Source organism: Bufo bufo, chromosome 5 (assembly GCF_905171765.1).
Source record: "Bufo bufo chromosome 5, aBufBuf1.1, whole genome shotgun sequence".
NCBI lineage: Eukaryota > Metazoa > Chordata > Amphibia > Anura > Bufonidae > Bufo > Bufo bufo.
This window is the reverse complement of record NC_053393.1, coordinates 565,525,815-565,544,234: the sequence shown is the minus strand read 5'-3', so window position 1 is coordinate 565,544,234 and position 18,420 is coordinate 565,525,815. Positions and strand designations below refer to the sequence as shown.

At 56.0% G+C, this 18,420-nt stretch overlaps 1 protein-coding gene across 4 annotated transcripts in view; it reads right to left on the bottom strand.

The window, feature by feature from the left end:
- The window catches only part of AGAP3 (ArfGAP with GTPase domain, ankyrin repeat and PH domain 3), a 206,017-nt gene continuing 187,597 nt past the window's right edge, over nt 1-18,420 (bottom strand). For 3 of the 4 annotated variants that reach the window (XM_040431801.1, XM_040431798.1, XM_040431800.1), the window contains 5 exons: nt 5,515-5,669; nt 5,344-5,434; nt 3,003-3,225; nt 266-521; nt 1-185 (listed from right to left, as the gene is read on the bottom strand). In XM_040431801.1, the coding sequence (XP_040287735.1) occupies nt 42-185; nt 266-521; nt 3,003-3,225; nt 5,344-5,434; nt 5,515-5,669 (869 nt within the window). In that variant the 3' untranslated portion in view covers nt 1-41. The remainder of the gene's footprint in view (nt 186-265; nt 522-3,002; nt 3,226-5,343; nt 5,435-5,514; nt 5,670-18,420) is intronic. The other variant, XM_040431799.1, reaches the window with a different exon arrangement.

Below are 18,420 nucleotides of genomic sequence, written 5' to 3'. Positions count from 1 at the left end.
CTTGCCCAAGTCATACAGTATGGAGATCCAGTCCTTGGGAATCAAAGAGCTGGGGTTGGACTGCAGTGGTCATTGGGGCAGCCATACTGGAGGAGAATGTCAGCGCACTCGGTACTGCCTGCCCGACGGGCGTACGCCAGCGGTGACAACCCCCGTGCGTCACAACTCTTGACATCAACGGAATACTATAAAAAGAGGAAAGACAGGTGTAAGTACCGGGTGATAGGTCGGTCTGTAGCCCAACTTGATGGCCTCGCTGTCTCACCCAGATCAGGAGCTGTGTGCACACAACATTGGCCATGGCCGCAGACAGATGAAGAGCCGATCGCCCATCTCCATCGCCGTACGTCTCGTTCACCTCCTCCTTGGTCCCATGTGCGAGCAGTGTGACCACCATCCGTAAATCATCCTCCACCACAGCCCGTAACAGCTGCTGTCCAAGAGGCACATCAGATGCCGGCAGAGGGGACAAGAACAACTTCTGCTCGTACTTTGCCCGGATCCAACGTTCCTTCTCTTCCCTGCATCACAAGTCAGTATGGACGGCCGTTACTTCATGAGACGGGGGAGGGTGCAGACAGGATCAGAGGCTACAATAGGGAGCAGTCAAGGAGGCTCCATGTGGGTAAGAGCGGGGACTAGAGGCGGCCCTGACTGTCGGGGGCGATTACGGACACGTATGGTAAAGGAGAGCTGCTGGGTGACCCCGCATGTTACACCAGTGCTGATCAGGTCTGAGAGATGGGAGCGTAGAAGTCCCATCAGGAAGTTCCCATGATGCCTCATGTGCACCAGCTACTTCCTGAACACAGACTTCTGAGCACTGGAGAGTGGGCGGAGTCAACCCAGTCCTGGCGCTAGGAGTCCGGAGCGGCTGAAGTGCACAGCGACTATAGGGGGCCGGCCATATACATAATGGGAGGCACCTGTGTGGAGGAGGGGCTACTACACATTATAGGGGGCACCTGTGTGTAGGGAGGCCCATATACATAATGGGGGGGCACCTGTGTGGAGGAGGGGCTACTACACATTATAGGGGGCACCTGTGTGTAGGGAGGCCCATATACATAATGGGGGGGCACCTGTGTGGAGGAGGGGCTACTACACATTTATAGGGGGCACCTGTGTGGGGGGGGCCCATATACATAATGGGGGGGCACCTGTGTGGAGGAGGGGCTAGTACACATTATAGGGGGCACCTGTGTGTAGGGGGGCCCATATAAATAATGGGGGGCACCTGTGTGGAGGAGGGGCTAGTACACATTATAGGGGGCACCTGTGTGTGGGGGGGCCAATATAAATAATGGGGGGCACCTGTGTGGAGGAGGGGCTCCTACACATAATAGGGGGCACCTGTGTGTGGGGGGGCCCATATACATAATGGGGGGCACCTGTGTGGAGGAAGGGCTAGTACACATTATAGGGGGCACCTGTGTGTGGGGGAGGCCATATACATAATGGGGGGCACCTGTGTGGAGGAGGGGCTAGTACACATTAGAGAGGGCCACTGTGTGCATTTTGTACATATTATGGGGGGTACCTGTGTGGGAGGGGTTTGTACCTATTATGGGGGTACCTGTGTGGGAGGGGTTTGTACCTATTATGGGGGGTACCTGTGTGGGAGGGGTTTGTACATATTATGGGGGGTACCTGTGTGGGAGGGGTTTGTACATATTATGGGGGGTACCTGTGTGGGAGGGGTTTGTACATATTATGGGGGTACCTGTGTGGGAGGGGTTTGTACATATTATGGGGGTACCTGTGTGGGAGGGGTTTGTACATATTATGGGGGTACCTGTGTGGGAGGGGTTTGTACATATTATGGGGGTACCTGTGTGGGGGATGGGCTTGAACATATTATAGGTGGTACCTGTGCGGGGGAGGGGATTGTAGATATGGGTGGTACCTGTGCGGGGGAGGGTATTGTAGATATTATGTGTGGTACCTGTGTAGGGGAGGGGCTTGAACATATGGGTGGTACCTGTGCGGGGGAGGGGATTGTAGATATGGGTGGTACCTGTGCGGGGGAGGGGATTGTAGATATGGGTGGTACCTGGGTGGGGGAGGGGATTGTAGATATTATGGGTGGTACCTGTGTGGGGGAGGGGATTGTAGATATTATGGGTGGTACCTGTGCGGGGGAGGGGATTGTAGATATGGGTGGTACCTGTGTGGGGGAGGGGATTGTAGATATGGGTGGTACCTGTGCGGGGGAGGGGATTGTAGATATGGGTGGTTCCTGTGCGGGGGAGGGGATTGTAGATATGGGTGGTACCTGTGTGGGGGAGGGGATTGTAGATATAGGTGGTTCCTGTGCGGGGGAGGGGATTGTAGATATGGGTGGTACCTGTGTAGGGGAGAGGCTTGTACACATCATACAAGGGACCAGGATTCATGGTTGAGAGGTGTAAAGGATTGATAAACATGTCCGCTTTCCTCACACACTGCCACACTTGTCCACAGGTTGCACCTGGTACTGCAGCGACTCTGGCTGAGCTGCAGTACCACATGCATCCAGTGGACAGGCAGCCATATTTTTGTAGTCCTGGGGAAAGTCTACCCTGGACGCTGCTTCGGCTGCCTGACAACTGCCACTTAATTCTCTGAAATTGCTTGGACTGACACCCGTCATCTCTCAGGCTGCATCAGGAGTCGCAACGTGAAATTTGTTCTCCTATCTATGCCCCAAGATCTAGTAAACCGAGGACAAATGGTGGCCCCCTGCCTGGAGAGCATCACCTATCATCTCCACAGTCACCGCATGCGACCCTGGAGCCCCTACTTGAGTCCCAGACATCAGAGATAAGGGGAAGCCATGGGTTCTTCCAGCGTTTGCCCATAAACCCGGCCAAATACTGCTGCCCTCTCCAAGGTAAAGCTTCACTCTGGCCACAAGGCCTCCAATCCTGCATCACCTGGACTACATACAAGTAATGGGGGCCACTCCCTTGGGCTGTGAGCGGGTCTCGTCTTACCACCTCAGATTCTTGGACGGCACTGACCTGGAGCTCTCGAGGCTCGGCTTGGTATAACCCTCTGTACAGTGCTCCCACACGGCATTGGCCAGACTGTTCCCAATCGCCATCATGACCATCGTAAGCTCCACTGGCCAATCATCCAAATCAAGAGACCGCACACGAGACAAATGAGTCCCAAGGTTACGATGGATCCCAGAGCACTCGATACACATCAGAGCTCCGAAGTTCAGACTTGCCCAGTCTGGATCTACAAGGAAGGGAGAGAAGTGAGGGCAGTTATATCCAACACAATGAGACCCCCAGGCTGGGGGTGACTGCTACCTGTGACCCTGCTAACACCATGGTTCCTCTCTGGATCCTGCTAGCATTGCTATTGCAGTTTTTCCTGATGGTTGACCTCAAAAAAATCCAAAATCCAACCAGGTGACTGCTCCCAGTGACCTCTTCAGTACCATTTAATAGCCCCATCAAAAACACGGCTCCTGGGAGATCTACACAGAGTGGACACCGGCTCGTGAGAGATCTATACAGTGTGGACACCGGCTCGTGAGAGATCTATACAGTGTGGACACCGGCTCGTGAGAGATCTATACAGTGTGGACACCGGCTCCCGGGAGATCTATACAGTGTGGACACCGGCTCCCGGGAGATCTATACAGTGTGGACACCGGCTCGTGAGAGATCTATACAGTGTGGACACCGGCTCCCGGGAGATCTATACAGTGTGGACACCGGCTCCCGGGAGATCTATACAGTGTGGACACCGGCTCGTGAGAGATCTATACAGTGTGGACACCGGCTCCCGGGAGATCTATACAGTGTGGACACCGGCTCCCGGGAGATCTATACAGTGTGGACACCGGCTCCCGGGAGATCCATACTGTGTGGACACCGGCTCCCGGGAGATCTATACAGTGTGGACACCGGCTCCCGGGAGATCTATACAGTGTGGACACCGGCTCCCGGGAGATCTATACAGTGTGGACACCGGCTCCCGGGAGATCCATACTGTGTGGACACCGGCTCCCGGGAGATCTATACAGTGTGGACACCGGCTCCCGGGAGATCTATACAGTGTGGACACCGGCTCCCGGGAGATCTATACAGTGTGGACACCGGCTCGTGAGAGATCTATACAGTGTGGACACCGGCTCGTGAGAGATCTATACAGTGTGGACACCGGCTCCCGGGAGATCTATACAGTGTGGACACCGGCTCCCGGGAGATCTATACAGTGTGGACACCGGCTCCCGGGAGATCTATACAGTGTGGACACCGGCTCGTGAGAGATCTATACAGTGTGGACACCGGCTCCCGGGAGATCTATACAGTGTGGACACCGGCTCCCGAGAGATCTATACAGTGTGGACACCGGCTCGTGAGAGATCTATACAGTGTGAACACCGGCTCGTGAGAGATCTACACAGAGTGGACACTGGCTCGTGAGAGATCTATACAGTGTGGACACCGGCTCCCGGGAGATCTACACAGAGTGGACACCGGCTCCCGGGAGATCTATACAGTGTGGACACCGGCTCGTGAGAGATCTATACAGTGTGGACACCGGCTCGTGAGAGATCTATACAGTGTGGACACCGGCTCCCGGGAGATCTATACAGTGTGGACACCGGCTCCCGGGAGATCTACACAGAGTGGACACTGGCTCGTGAGAGATCTATACAGTGTGGACACCGGCTCCCGGGAGATCCATACTGTGTGGACACCGGCTCCCGGGAGATCTATACAGTGTGGACACCGGCTCCCGGGAGATCTATACAGTGTGGACACCGGCTCCCGGGAGATCTATACAGTGTGGACACCGGCTCCCGGGAGATCTATACAGTGTGGACACCGGCTCGTGAGAGATCTATACAGTGTGGACACCGGCTCCCGGGAGATCTATACAGTGTGGACACCGGCTCGTGAGAGATCTATACAGTGTGAACACCGGCTCGTGAGAGATCTACACAGAGTGGACACTGGCTCGTGAGAGATCTATACAGTGTGGACACCGGCTCCCGGGAGATCTACACAGAGTGGACACCGGCTCCCGGGAGATCTATACAGTGTGGACACCGGCTCGTGAGAGATCTATACAGTGTGGACACCGGCTCGTGAGAGATCTATACAGTGTGGACACCGGCTCCCGGGAGATCTATACAGTGTGGACACCGGCTCCCGGGAGATCTACACAGAGTGGACACTGGCTCGTGAGAGATCTATACAGTGTGGACACCGGCTCCCGGGAGATCCATACTGTGTGGACACCGGCTCCCGGGAGATCTATACAGTGTGGACACCGGCTCCCGGGAGATCTATACAGTGTGGACACTACAGATCTAAGACATGGCCGGAGAGGACTCACTCGCTGTGTCACAGTCTACACACAGGCTGTTTCCTCTAACGCTCCGTATAGACTGGATGGCGAGGGCATCGCTCTGACTGCCGAGACGTGTCTGGAAGAAAAGAAGAAGGATTAATTATGGAGGAGCCGAGGAGGCCACCATCCCGTATTTTATCAGCACTCTCAATATACCTTATTTTTCGTACTCTCGCAGCTCTGAAGACTCGCCAAAATCTGACTCTCAATGGCCTGGACCCAAAGCTCACGGTCCTCATAGAGAGATGCCTCGAAATGCCAAGTCTGACCACTCAGCGAGACGATCACGAAGCCGAAAGACTCCTCCGGTTCTGTGTGGAGAAGAAGCAGAGAATTACTGCACTTCACAGCGGCCACCACCATATTATCACATGGAAGGCAGGGATCGGGGCGTTCCCTCGATCCACGCAGGAGGCGGTGGCGCACCACAGCACCGACATTTCTAGGTCCTTCTGGCGTTGCTCAAATAATAACCCAATATTCGGAGCCAAGAAATGGCGCTCATCCGTAATGAATGAAAACAGAATAAAGCGGCACGTTCCAGCTCCAACTCATCGACCCGATTCTCAACATATATAAAAATACACACGGTCCAAATACAGAACACTCTACTGTAAGAGCGGTCACACTGCGGAGGTCTGTACTGTAAGAGCGGTCACACTGCGGAGGTCTGTACTGTAAGAGCGCTCACACTGCGGAGGTCTGTACTGTAAGAGCGGTCACACTGCGGAGGTCTGTACTGTAAGAGCGGTCACACTGCGGAGGTCTGTACTGTAAGAGCGGTCACACTGCGGAGGTCTGTACCGTAAGAGCGGTCACACTGAGGAGGTCTGTACTGTAATAGCGGTCACACTGCGGAGGTCTGTACTGTAATAGCGGTCACACTGCGGAGGTCTGTACTGTAAGAGCGGTCACACTGCGGAGGTCTGTACTGTAAGAGCGGTCACACTGCGGAGGTCTGTACTGTAAGAGCGGTCACACTGCGGAGGTCTCTATAGTAAGAGCGCTCACACTGCGGAGGTCTGTACTGTAAGAGCGCTCACACTGCGGAGGTCTCTACTGTAAGAGCGGTCACACTGCGGAGGTCTGTACTGTAAGAGCGGTCACACTGCGGAGGTCTCTACTGTAAGAGCGGTCACACTGCGGAGGTCTGTACTGTAAGAGCGGTCACACTGCGGAGGTCTGTACTGTAAGAGCGGTCACACTGCGGAGGTCTGTACTGTAAGAGCGGTCACACTGCGGAGGTCTGTACTGTAAGAGCGGTCACACTGCGGAGGTCTGTGCTGTAAGAGCGGTCACACTGCGGGGGTCTGTACTGTAAGAGCGGTCACACTGCGGGGGTCTGTACTGTAAGAGCGATCACACTGCGGAGGTCTGTACTGTAAGAGCGGTCACACTGCGGAGGTCTGTGCTGTAAGAGCGGTCACACTGCGGAGGTCTCTGCTGTAAGAGCGGTCACACTGCGGAGGTCTGTACTGTAAGAGCGGTCACACTGCGGAGGTCTGTACTGTAAGAGCGGTCACACTGCGGAGGTCTGTACTGTAAGAGCGGTCACACTGCGGAGGTCTGTACTGTAAGAGCGGTCACACTGCGGAGGTCTGTACTGTAAGAGCGCTCACACTGCGGAGGTCTGTACTGTAAGAGCGGTCACACTGCGGAGGTCTGTACTGTAAGAGCGGTCACACTGCGGAGGTCTGTACTGTAAGAGCGGTCACACTGCGGAGGTCTGTACTGTAAGAGCGGTCACACTGCGGAGGTCTGTGCTGTAAGAGCGGTCACACTGCGGAGGTCTGTACTGTAAGAGCGGTCACACTGCGGAGGTCTGTACTGTAAGAGCGGTCACACTGCGGAGGTCTGTGCTGTAAGAGCGGTCACACTGCGGAGGTCTGTACTGTAAGAGCGGTCACACTGCGGAGGTCTGTACTGTAAGAGCGGTCACACTGCGGGGGTCTGTACTGTAAGAGCGGTCACACTGCGGAGGTCTGTACTGTAAGAGCGGTCACACTGCGGAGGTCTGTACTGTAAGAGCGCTCACACTGCGGAGGTCTGTACTGTAAGAGCGGTCACACTGCGGAGGTCTGTACTGTAAGAGCGGTCACACTGCGGAGGTCTCTACTGTAAGAGCGGTCACACTGCGGAGGTCTGTACTGTAAGAGCGGTCACACTGCGGAGGTCTGTACTGTAAGAGCGGTCACACTGCGGAGGTCTGTACTGTAAGAGCGGTCACACTGCGGAGGTCTCTACTGTAAGAGCGGTCACACTGCGGAGGTCTGTACTGTAAGAGCGCTCACACTGCGGAGGTCTGTACTGTAAGAGCGGTCACACTGCGGAGGTCTCTACTGTAAGAGCGGTCACACTGCGGAGGTCTGTACTGTAAGAGCGGTCACACTGCTGGGGTCTGTACTGTAAGAGCGGTCACACTGCGGAGGTCTGTACTGTAAGAGCGGTCACACTGCGGAGGTCTGTACTGTAAGAGCGGTCACACCGCGGAGGTCTGTACTGTAAGAGCGCTCACACCGCGGAGGTCTGTGCTGTAAGAGCGGTCACACCGCGGAGGTCTGTGCTGTAAGAGCGGTCACACCGCCGAGGTCTGTGCTGTAAGAGCGGTCACACTGCGGAGGTCTGTACTGTAAGAGCGGTCACACTGCGGAGGTCTGTACTGTAAGAGCGGTCACACTGCGGAGGTCTGTACTGTAAGAGCGGTCACACTGCGGAGGTCTGTACTGTAAGAGCGGTCACACTGCGGAGGTCTGTACTGTAAGAGCGGTCACACTGCGGAGGTCTGTACTGTAAGAGCGCTCACACTGCGGAGGTCTGTACTGTAAGAGCGGTCACACTGCGGAGGTCTGTACTGTAAGAGCGGTCACACTGCGGAGGTCTGTACTGTAAGAGCGGTCACACTGCGGAGGTCTGTGCTGTAAGAGCGGTCACACTGGGGAGGTCTGTACTGTAAGAGCGGTCACACTGCGGAGGTCTCTACTGTAAGAGCGGTCACACTGCGGAGGTCTGTGCTGTAAGAGCGGTCACACTGGGGAGGTCTGTGCTGTAAGAGCGGTCACACTGCGGAGGTCTGTGCTGTAAGAGCGGTCACACTGCGGAGGTCTGTACTGTAAGAGCGGTCACACTGCGGAGGTCTGTACTGTAAGAGCGGTCACACTGCGGAGGTCTGTACTGTAAGAGCGGTCACACTGCGGAGGTCTGTACTGTAAGAGCGGTCACACTGCGGAGGTCTCTACTGTAAGAGCGGTCACACTGCGGAGGTCTGTACTGTAAGAGCGGTCACACTGCGGAGGTCTGTACTGTAAGAGCGGTCACACTGCGGAGGTCTGTACCGTAAGAGCGGTCACACTGCGGAGGTCTGTACCGTAAGAGCGGTCACACTGCGGAGGTCTGTACCGTAAGAGCGGTCACACTGAGGAGGTCTGTACTGTAATAGCGGTCACACTGCGGACGTCTGTACTGTAGTAGCGGTCACACTGCGGAGGTCTGTACTGTAAGAGCGGTCACACTGCGGAGGTCTGTACTGTAAGAGCGGTCACACTGCGGAGGTCTGTACTGTAAGAGCGGTCACACTGCGGAGGTCTCTATAGTAAGAGCGCTCACACTGCGGAGGTCTGTACTGTAAGAGCGCTCACACTGCGGAGGTCTCTACTGTAAGAGCGGTCACACTGCGGAGGTCTGTACTGTAAGAGCGGTCACACTGCGGAGGTCTCTACTGTAAGAGCGGTCACACTGAGGAGGTCTCTACTGTAAGAGCGGTCACACTGCGGAGGTCTGTACTGTAAGAGCGGTCACACTGCGGAGGTCTGTACTGTAAGAGCGGTCACACTGCGGAGGTCTGTACTGTAAGAGCGGTCACACTGCGGAGGTCTGTACTGTAGGAGCGGTCACACTGCGGAGGTCTGTGCTGTAAGAGCGGTCACACTGCGGGGGTCTGTACTGTAAGAGCGGTCACACTGCGGAGGTCTGTACTGTAAGAGCGATCACACTGCGGAGGTCTGTACTGTAAGAGCAGTCACACTGCGGAGGTCTGTGCTGTAAGAGCGGTCACACTGCGGAGGTCTCTGCTGTAAGAGCGGTCACACTGCGGAGGTCTGTACTGTAAGAGCGGTCACACTGCGGAGGTCTGTACTGTAAGAGCGGTCACACTGCGGAGGTCTGTACTGTAAGAGCGGTCACACTGCGGAGGTCTGTACTGTAAGAGCGGTCACACTGCGGAGGTCTGTACTGTAAGAGCGGTCACACTGCGGAGGTCTGTACTGTAAGAGCGGTCACACTGCGGAGGTCTGTGCTGTAAGAGCGGTCACACTGCGGAGGTCTGTACTGTAAGAGCGGTCACACTGCGGAGGTCTGTACTGTAAGAGCGGTCACACTGCGGAGGTCTGTGCTGTAAGAGCGGTCACACTGCGGAGGTCTGTACTGTAAGAGCGGTCACACTGCGGAGGTCTGTACTGTAAGAGCGGTCACACTGCGGGGGTCTGTACTGTAAGAGCGGTCACACTGCGGAGGTCTGTACTGTAAGAGCGGTCACACTGCGGAGGTCTGTACTGTAAGAGCGCTCACACTGCGGAGGTCTGTACTGTAAGAGCGGTCACACTGCGGAGGTCTGTACTGTAAGAGCGGTCACACTGCGGAGGTCTCTACTGTAAGAGCGGTCACACTGCGGAGGTCTGTACTGTAAGAGCGGTCACACTGCGGAGGTCTGTACTGTAAGAGCGGTCACACTGCGGAGGTCTGTACTGTAAGAGCGGTCACACTGCGGAGGTCTCTACTGTAAGAGCGGTCACACTGCGGAGGTCTGTACTGTAAGAGCGCTCACACTGCGGAGGTCTGTACTGTAAGAGCGGTCACACTGCGGAGGTCTCTACTGTAAGAGCGGTCACACTGCGGAGGTCTGTACTGTAAGAGCGGTCACACTGCTGGGGTCTGTACTGTAAGAGCGGTCACACCGCGGAGGTCTGTACTGTAAGAGCGGTCACACCGCGGAGGTCTGTACTGTAAGAGCGGTCACACCGCGGAGGTCTGTACTGTAAGAGCGCTCACACCGCGGAGGTCTGTGCTGTAAGAGCGGTCACACCGCGGAGGTCTGTGCTGTAAGAGCGGTCACACCGCCGAGGTCTGTACTGTAAGAGCGGTCACACTGCGGAGGTCTGTACTGTAAGAGCGGTCACACTGCGGAGGTCTGTACTGTAAGAGCGGTCACACTGCGGAGGTCTGTACTGTAAGAGCGGTCACACTGCGGAGGTCTGTACTGTAAGAGCGGTCACACTGCGGAGGTCTGTACTGTAAGAGCGGTCACACTGCGGAGGTCTGTACTGTAAGAGCGCTCACACTGCGGAGGTCTGTACTGTAAGAGCGGTCACACTGCGGAGGTCTGTACTGTAAGAGCGGTCACACTGCGGAGGTCTGTACTGTAAGAGCGGTCACACTGCGGAGGGCTGTGCTGTAAGAGCGGTCACACTGGGGAGGTCTGTACTGTAAGAGCGGTCACACTGCGGAGGTCTGTACTGTAAGAGCGGTCACACTGCGGAGGTTTGTGCTGTAAGAGCGGTCACACTGGGGAGGTCTGTGCTGTAAGAGCGGTCACACTGCGGAGGTCTGTACTGTAAGAGCGGTCACACTGCGGAGGTCTGTACTGTAAGAGCGGTCACACTGCGGAGGTCTGTACTGTAAGAGCGGTCACACTGCGGAGGTCTGTACTGTAAGAGCGGTCACACTGCGGAGGTCTGTACTGTAAGAGCGGTCACACTGCGGAGGTCTCTACTGTAAGAGCGGTCACACTGCGGAGGTCTGTACTGTAAGAGCGGTCACACTGCGGAGGTCTGTACTGTAAGAGCGGTCACACTGCGGAGGTCTGTACTGTAAGAGCGGTCACACTGCGGAGGTCTCTACTGTAAGAGCGGTCACACTGCGGAGGTCTGTACTGTAAGAGCGGTCACACTGCGGAGGTCTGTACTGTAAGAGCGGTCACACTGCGGAGGTCTGTACTGTAAGAGCGGTCACACTGCGGAGGTCTCTACTGTAAGAGCGGTCACACTGCGGAGGTCTGTACTGTAAGAGCGGTCACACTGCGGAGGTCTGTACTGTAAGAGCGGTCACACTGCGGAGGTCTGTACTGTAAGAGCGGTCACACTGCGGAGGTCTGTACTGTAAGAGCGGTCACACTGCGGAGGTCTGTACTGTAAGAGCGGTCACACTGCGGGGGTCTGTACTGTAAGAGCGGTCACACTGCGGAGGTCTGTACTGTAAGAGCGGTCACACTGCGGAGGTCTCTACTGTAAGGGCGGTCACACTGCGGAGGTCTGTACTGTAAGAGCGGTCACACTGCGGAGGTCTGTACTGTAAGAGCGCTCACACTGCGGAGGTCTGTACTGTAAGAGCGGTCACACTGCGGAGGTCTGTACTGTAAGAGCGGTCACACTGCAGAGGTCTGTACTGTAAGAGCGCTCACACTGCGGAGGTCTGTACTGTAAGAGCGGTCACACTGCGGAGGTCTGTACTGTAAGAGCGGTCACACTGCGGAGGTCTCTACTGTAAGAGCGGTCACACTGCGGAGGTCTGTACTGTAAGAGCGGTCACACTGCGGAGGTCTGTACTGTAAGAGCGGTCACACTGCGGAGGTCTGTACTGTAAGAGCGGTCACACTGCGGAGGTCTGTACTGTAAGAGCGGTCACACTGCGGAGGTCTGTACTGTAAGAGCGCTCACACTGCGGAGGTCTGTACTGTAAGAGCGGTCACACTGCGGAGGTCTCTACTGTAAGAGCGCTCACACTGCGGAGGTCTGTACTGTAAGAGCGGTCACACTGCAGAGGTCTGTACTGTAAGAGCGGTCACACTGCGGAGGTCTGTACTGTAAGAGCGCTCACACTGCGGAGGTCTGTACTGTAAGAGCGGTCACACTGCGGAGGTCTGTACTGTAAGAGCGGTCACACTGCGGAGGTCTCTACTGTAAGAGCGCTCACACTGCGGAGGTCTGTACTGTAAGAGCGGTCACACTGCGGAGGTCTGTGCTGTAAGAGCGCTCACACTGCGGAGGTCTGTGCTGTAAGAGCGCTCACACTGCGGAGGTCTGTACTGTAAGAGCGGTCACACTGCGGAGGTCTGTACTGTAAGAGCGGTCACACTGCGGAGGTCTGTGCTGTAAGAGCGGTCACACTGCGGAGGTCTGTACTGTAAGAGCGGTCACACTGCGGAGGTCTGTGCTGTAAGAGCGGTCACACTGCGGAGGTCTGTACTGTAAGAGCGCTCACACTGAGGAGGTCTGTACTGTAAGAGCGGTCACACTGCGGAGGTCTGTGCTGTAAGAGCGGTCACACTGCAGAGGTCTGTACTGTAAGAGCGCTCACACTGAGGAGGTCTGTACTGTAAGAGCGGTCACACTGCGGAGGTCTGTGCTGTAAGAGCGGGCACACAGCGGAGGTCTGTACTGTAAGAGCGGTCACACTGCGGAGGTCTGTACTGTAAGAGCGGTCACACTGCGGAGGTCTGTACTGTAAGAGCGGTCACACTGCGGAGGTCTGTACTGTAAGAGCGGTCACACTGCGGAGGTCTGTACTGTAAGAGCGCTCACACTGCGGAGGTCTCTACTGTAAGAGCGGTCACACTGCGGAGGTCTGTAATGTAAGAGGTCACACTGCGGAGGTCTGTACTGTAAGAGCGGTCACACTGCTGGGGTCTGTACTGTAAGAGCGGTCACACTGCGGAGGTCTGTACTGTAAGAGCGGTCACACTGCGGAGGTCTGTACTGTAAGAGCGGTCACACTGCGGAGGTCTGTACTGTAAGAGCGGTCACACTGCGGAGGTCTCTACTGTAAGAGCGGTCACACTGCGGAGGTCTGTACTGTAAGAGCGGTCACACTGCGGAGGTCTGTACTGTAAGAGCGCTCACACTGCGGAGGTCTGTACTGTAAGAGCGGTCACACTGCGGAGGTCTGTACTGTAAGAGCGGTCACACTGCGGAGGTCTGTACTGTAAGAGCGCTCACACTGCGGAGGTCTGTACTGTAAGAGCGGTCACACTGCGGAGGTCTGTACTGTAAGAGCGGTCACACTGCGGGGGTCTGTACTGTAAGAGCGGTCACACTGCGGAGGTCTGTACTGTAAGAGCGGTCACACTGCGGAGGTCTGTACTGTAAGAGCGGTCACACTGCGGAGGTCTGTACTGTAAGAGCGGTCACACTGCGGAGGCCTGTACTGTAAGAGCGGTCACACTGCGGAGGCCTGTACTGTAAGAGCGGTCACACTGCGGAGGCCTGTACTGTAAGAGCGCTCACACTGCGGAGGTCTGTACTGTAAGAGCGGTCACACTGCGGGGGTCTGTACTGTAAGAGCGCTCACACTGCGGAGGTCTCTACTGTAAGAGCGCTCACACTGCGGAGGTCTCTACTGTAAGAGCGGTCACACTGCGGAGGTCTGTACTGTAAGAGCGGTCACACTGCGGAGGTCTGTACTGTAAGAGGTCACACTGCGGAGGTCTGTACTGTAAGAGCGGTCACACTGCGGAGGTCTGTACTGTAAGAGCGGTCACACTGCGGAGGTCTCTACTGTAAGAGCGGTCACACTGCGGAGGTCTGTACTGTAAGAGCGGTCACACTGCGGAGGTCTGTACTGTAAGAGCGGTCACACTGCGGAGGTCTGTACTGTAAGAGCGGTCACACTGCGGAGGTCTGTACTGTAAGAGCGGTCACACTGCGGAGGTCTCTACTGTAAGAGCGGTCACACTGCGGAGGCCTGTACTGTAAGAGCGCTCACACTGCGGAGGTCTGTACTGTAAGAGCGCTCACACTGCGGAGGTCTCTACTGTAAGAGCGCTCACACTGCGGAGGTCTCTACTGTAAGAGCGGTCACACTGCGGAGGTCTGTACTGTAAGAGCGGTCACACTGCGGAGGTCTGTACTGTAAGAGCGGTCACACTGCGGAGGTCTCTACTGTAAGAGCGGTCACACTGCGGAGGTCTGTACTGTAAGAGCGGTCACACTGCGGAGGTCTGTACTGTAAGAGCGGTCACACTGCGGAGGTCTGTACTGTAAGAGCGCTCACACTGCGGAGGTCTGTACTGTAAGAGCGGTCACACTGCGGAGGTCTGTACTGTAAGAGCGGTCACACTGCGGAGGTCTGTACTGTAAGAGCGGTCACACTGCAGAAGTCTCTACTGTAAGAGCGGTCACACTGCGGAGGTCTGTACTGTAAGAGCGCTCACACTGCAAAGGTCTGTACTGTAAGAGCGGTCACACTGCGGAGGTCTGTACTGTAAGAGCGGTCACACTGCGGAGGTCTGTACTGTAAGAGCGGTCACACTGCGGAGGTCTGTACTGTAAGAGCGGTCACACTGCGGAGGTCTCTACTGTAAGAGCGGTCACACTGCCGAGGTCTGTACTGTAAGAGCGGTCACACTGCGGAGGTCTGTACTGTAAGAGCGGTCACACTGCGGAGGTCTGTACTGTAAGAGCGGTCACACTGCGGAGGTCTGTACTGTAAGAGCGCTCACACTGCGGAGGTCTGTACTGTAAGAGCGGTCACACTGCGGAGGTCTGTGCTGTAAGAGCGGTCACACTGCGGAGGTCTGTACTGTAAGAGCGGTCACACTGCGGAGGTCTGTACTGTAAGAGCGGTCACACTGCGGAGGTCTGTACTGTAAGAGCGGTCACACTGCGGAGGTCTGTACTGTAAGAGCGGTCACACTGCGGAGGTCTGTACTGTAAGAGCGGTCACACTGCGGAGGTCTGTACTGTAAGAGCGGTCACACTGCGGAGGTCTGTACTGTAAGAGCGGTCACACTGCGGAGGTCTGTACTGTAAGAGCGGTCACACTGCGGAGGTCTGTACTGTAAGAGCGGTCACACTGCAGAGGTCTGTACTGTAAGAGCGGTCACACTGCGGAGATCTGTACTGTAAGAGCGGTCACACTGCGGAGGTCTGTACTGTAAGAGCGGTCACACTGCGGAGGTCTGTACTGTAAGAGCGGTCACACTGCGGAGGTCTGTACTGTAAGAGCGGTCACACTGCAGAGGTCTGTGCTGTAAGAGCGCTCACACTGCGGAGGTCTGTACTGTAAGAGCGGTCACACTGCGGAGGTCTGTACTGTAAGAGCGGTCACACTGCGGAGGTCTGTACTGTAAGAGCGCTCACACTGCGGAGGTCTGTACTGTAAGAGCGGTCACACTGCGGAGGTCTGTACTGTAAGAGCGGTCACACTGCGGAGGTCTGTACTGTAAGAGCGGTCACACTACGGAGGTCTGTACTGTAAGAGCGGTCACACTGCGGAGGTCTGTACTGTAAGAGCGCTCACACTGCGGAGGTCTGTACTGTAAGAGCGGTCACACTGCGGAGGTCTGTACTGTAAGAGCGGTCACACTGCGGAGGTCTCTACTGTAAGAGCGGTCACACTGCGGAGGTCTGTACTGTAAGAGCGGTCACACTGCGGAGATCTGTACTGTAAGAGCGCTCACACTGCGGAGGTCTGTACTGTAAGAGCGGTCACACTGCGGAGGTCTGTACTGTAAGAGCGGTCACACTGCGGAGGTCTGTACTGTAAGAGCGCTCACACTGCGGAGGTCTCTACTGTAAGAGCGCTCACACTGCGGAGGACTGTACTGTAAGAGCGGTCACACTGCGGAGGTCTGTACTGTAAGAGCGGTCACACTGCGGAGGTCTGTACTGTAAGAGCGGTCACACTGCGGAGGTCTGTACTGTAAGAGCGGTCACACTGCGGAGGTCTGTACTGTAAGAGCGGTCACACTGCGGAGGTCTGTACCGTAAGAGCGGTCACACTGCGGAGGTCTGTACCGTAAGAGCGCTCACACTGCGGAGGTCTGTACCGTAAGAGCGCTCACACTGCGGGGGTCTGTACCGTAAGAGCGCTCACACTGCGGAGGTCTGTACTGTAAGAGCGGTCACACTGCGGAGGTCTGTACTGTAAGAGCGGTCACACTGCGGAGGACTGTACTGTAAGAGCGGTCACACTGCAGAGGTCTGTACTGTAAGAGCGGTCACACTGCGGAGGTCTGTACTGTAAGAGCGGTCACACTGCGGAGGTCTGTACTGTAAGAGCGCGCACACTGCGGAGGTCTGTACTGTAAGAGCGCTCACACTGCGGAGGTCTGTACTGTAAGAGCGGTCACACTGCGGAGGTCTGTACTGTAAGAGCGGTCACACTGCGGGGGTCTGTACTGTAAGAGCGGTCACACTGCGGAGGTCTGTACTGTAAGAGCGGTCACACTGCGGAGGTCTGTACTGTAAGAGCGCTCACACTGCGGAGGTCTGTACTGTAAGAGCGGTCACACTGCGGAGGTCTGTACTGTAAGAGCGGTCACACTGCGGAGGTCTGTACTGTAAGAGCGGTCACACTGCGGAGGTCTGTACTGTAAGAGCGCTCACACTGCGGAGGTCTGTACTGTAAGAGCGCTCACACTGCGGAGGTCTGTACTGTAAGAGCGGTCACACTGCAGAGGTCTGTACCGTAAGAGCGGTCACACTGCAGAGGTCTGTACTGTAAGAGCGGTCACACTGCAGAGGTCTGTACTGTAAGAGCGGTCACACTGCGGAGGTCTGTACTGTAAGAGCGGTCACACTGCGGAGGTCTGTACTGTAAGAGCGGTCACACTGCGGAGGTCTGTACTGTAAGAGCGCTCACACTGCGGAGGTCTGTACTGTAAGAGCGGTCACACTGCGGAGGTCTGTACTGTAAGAGCGGTCACACTGCGGAGGTCTGTACTGTAAGAGCGGTCACACTGCGGAGGTCTGTACTGTAAGAGCGGTCACACTGCGGAGGTCTGTACTGTAAGAGCGGTCACACTGCGGAGGTCTGTACTGTAAGAGCGGTCACACTGCGGAGGTCTGTACTGTAAGAGCGGTCACACTGCGGAGGTCTGTACTGTAAGAGCGGTCACACTGCGGAGGTCTGTACTGTAAGAGCGGTCACACTGCGGAGGTCTGTACTGTAAGAGCGGTCACACTGCGGAGGTCTGTGCTGTAAGAGCGGTCACACTGTGGAGGTCTGTACTGTAAGAGCGGTCACACTGCGGAGGTCTGTACTGTAAGAGCGGTCACACTGCGGAGGTCTGTACTGTAAGAGCGCTCACACTGCGGAGGTCTGTACTGTAAGAGCGGTCACACTGCGGAGGTCTGTGCTGTAAGAGCGGTCACACTGCGGAGATCTGTACTGTAAGAGCGGTCACACTGCGGAGGTCTGTACTGTAAGAGCGCTCACACTGCGGAGGTCTGTACTGTAAGAGCGGTCACACTGCGGAGGTCTGTACTGTAAGAGCGGTCACACTGCGGAGGTCTGTACTGTAAGAGCGCTCACACTGCAGAGGTCTGTACTGTAAGAGCGGTCACACTGCGGAGGTCTGTACTGTAAGAGCGGTCACACTGCGGAGGTCTGTACTGTAAGAGCGGTCACACTGCGGAGGTCTGTACTGTAAGAGCGGTCACACTGCGGAGGTCTGTGCTGTAAGAGCGCTCACACTGCGGAGGTCTGTACTGTAAGAGCGGTCACACTGCGGAGGTCTGTGCTGTAAGAGCGGTCACACTGCGGAGATCTGTACTGTAAGAGCGGTCACACTGCGGAGGTCTGTACTGTAAGAGCGGTCACACTGCGGAGGTCTGTACTGTAAGAGCGCTCACACTGCGGAGGTCTGTACTGTAAGAGCGGTCACACTGCGGAGGTCTGTACTGTAAGAGCGGTCACACTGCGGAGGTCTGTGCTGTAAGAGCGGTCACACTGTGGAGGTCTGTACTGTAAGAGCGGTCACACTGCGGAGGTCTGTACTGTAAGAGCGGTCACACTGCGGAGGTCTGTGCTGTAAGAGCGGTCACACTGCGGAGGTCTGTACTGTAAGAGCGGTCACACTGCGGAGGTCTGTACTGTAAGAGAGCTCACACTGCGGAGGTCTGTACTGTAAGAGCGGTCACACTGCGGAGGTCTCTAGTGTAAGAGCGGTCACACTGCGGAGGTCTGTACTGTAAGAGCGGTCACACTGCGGAGGTCTCTAGTGTAAGAGCGGTCACACTGCGGAGGTCTGTACTGTAAGAGCGGTCACACTGCGGAGGTCTGTACTATAAG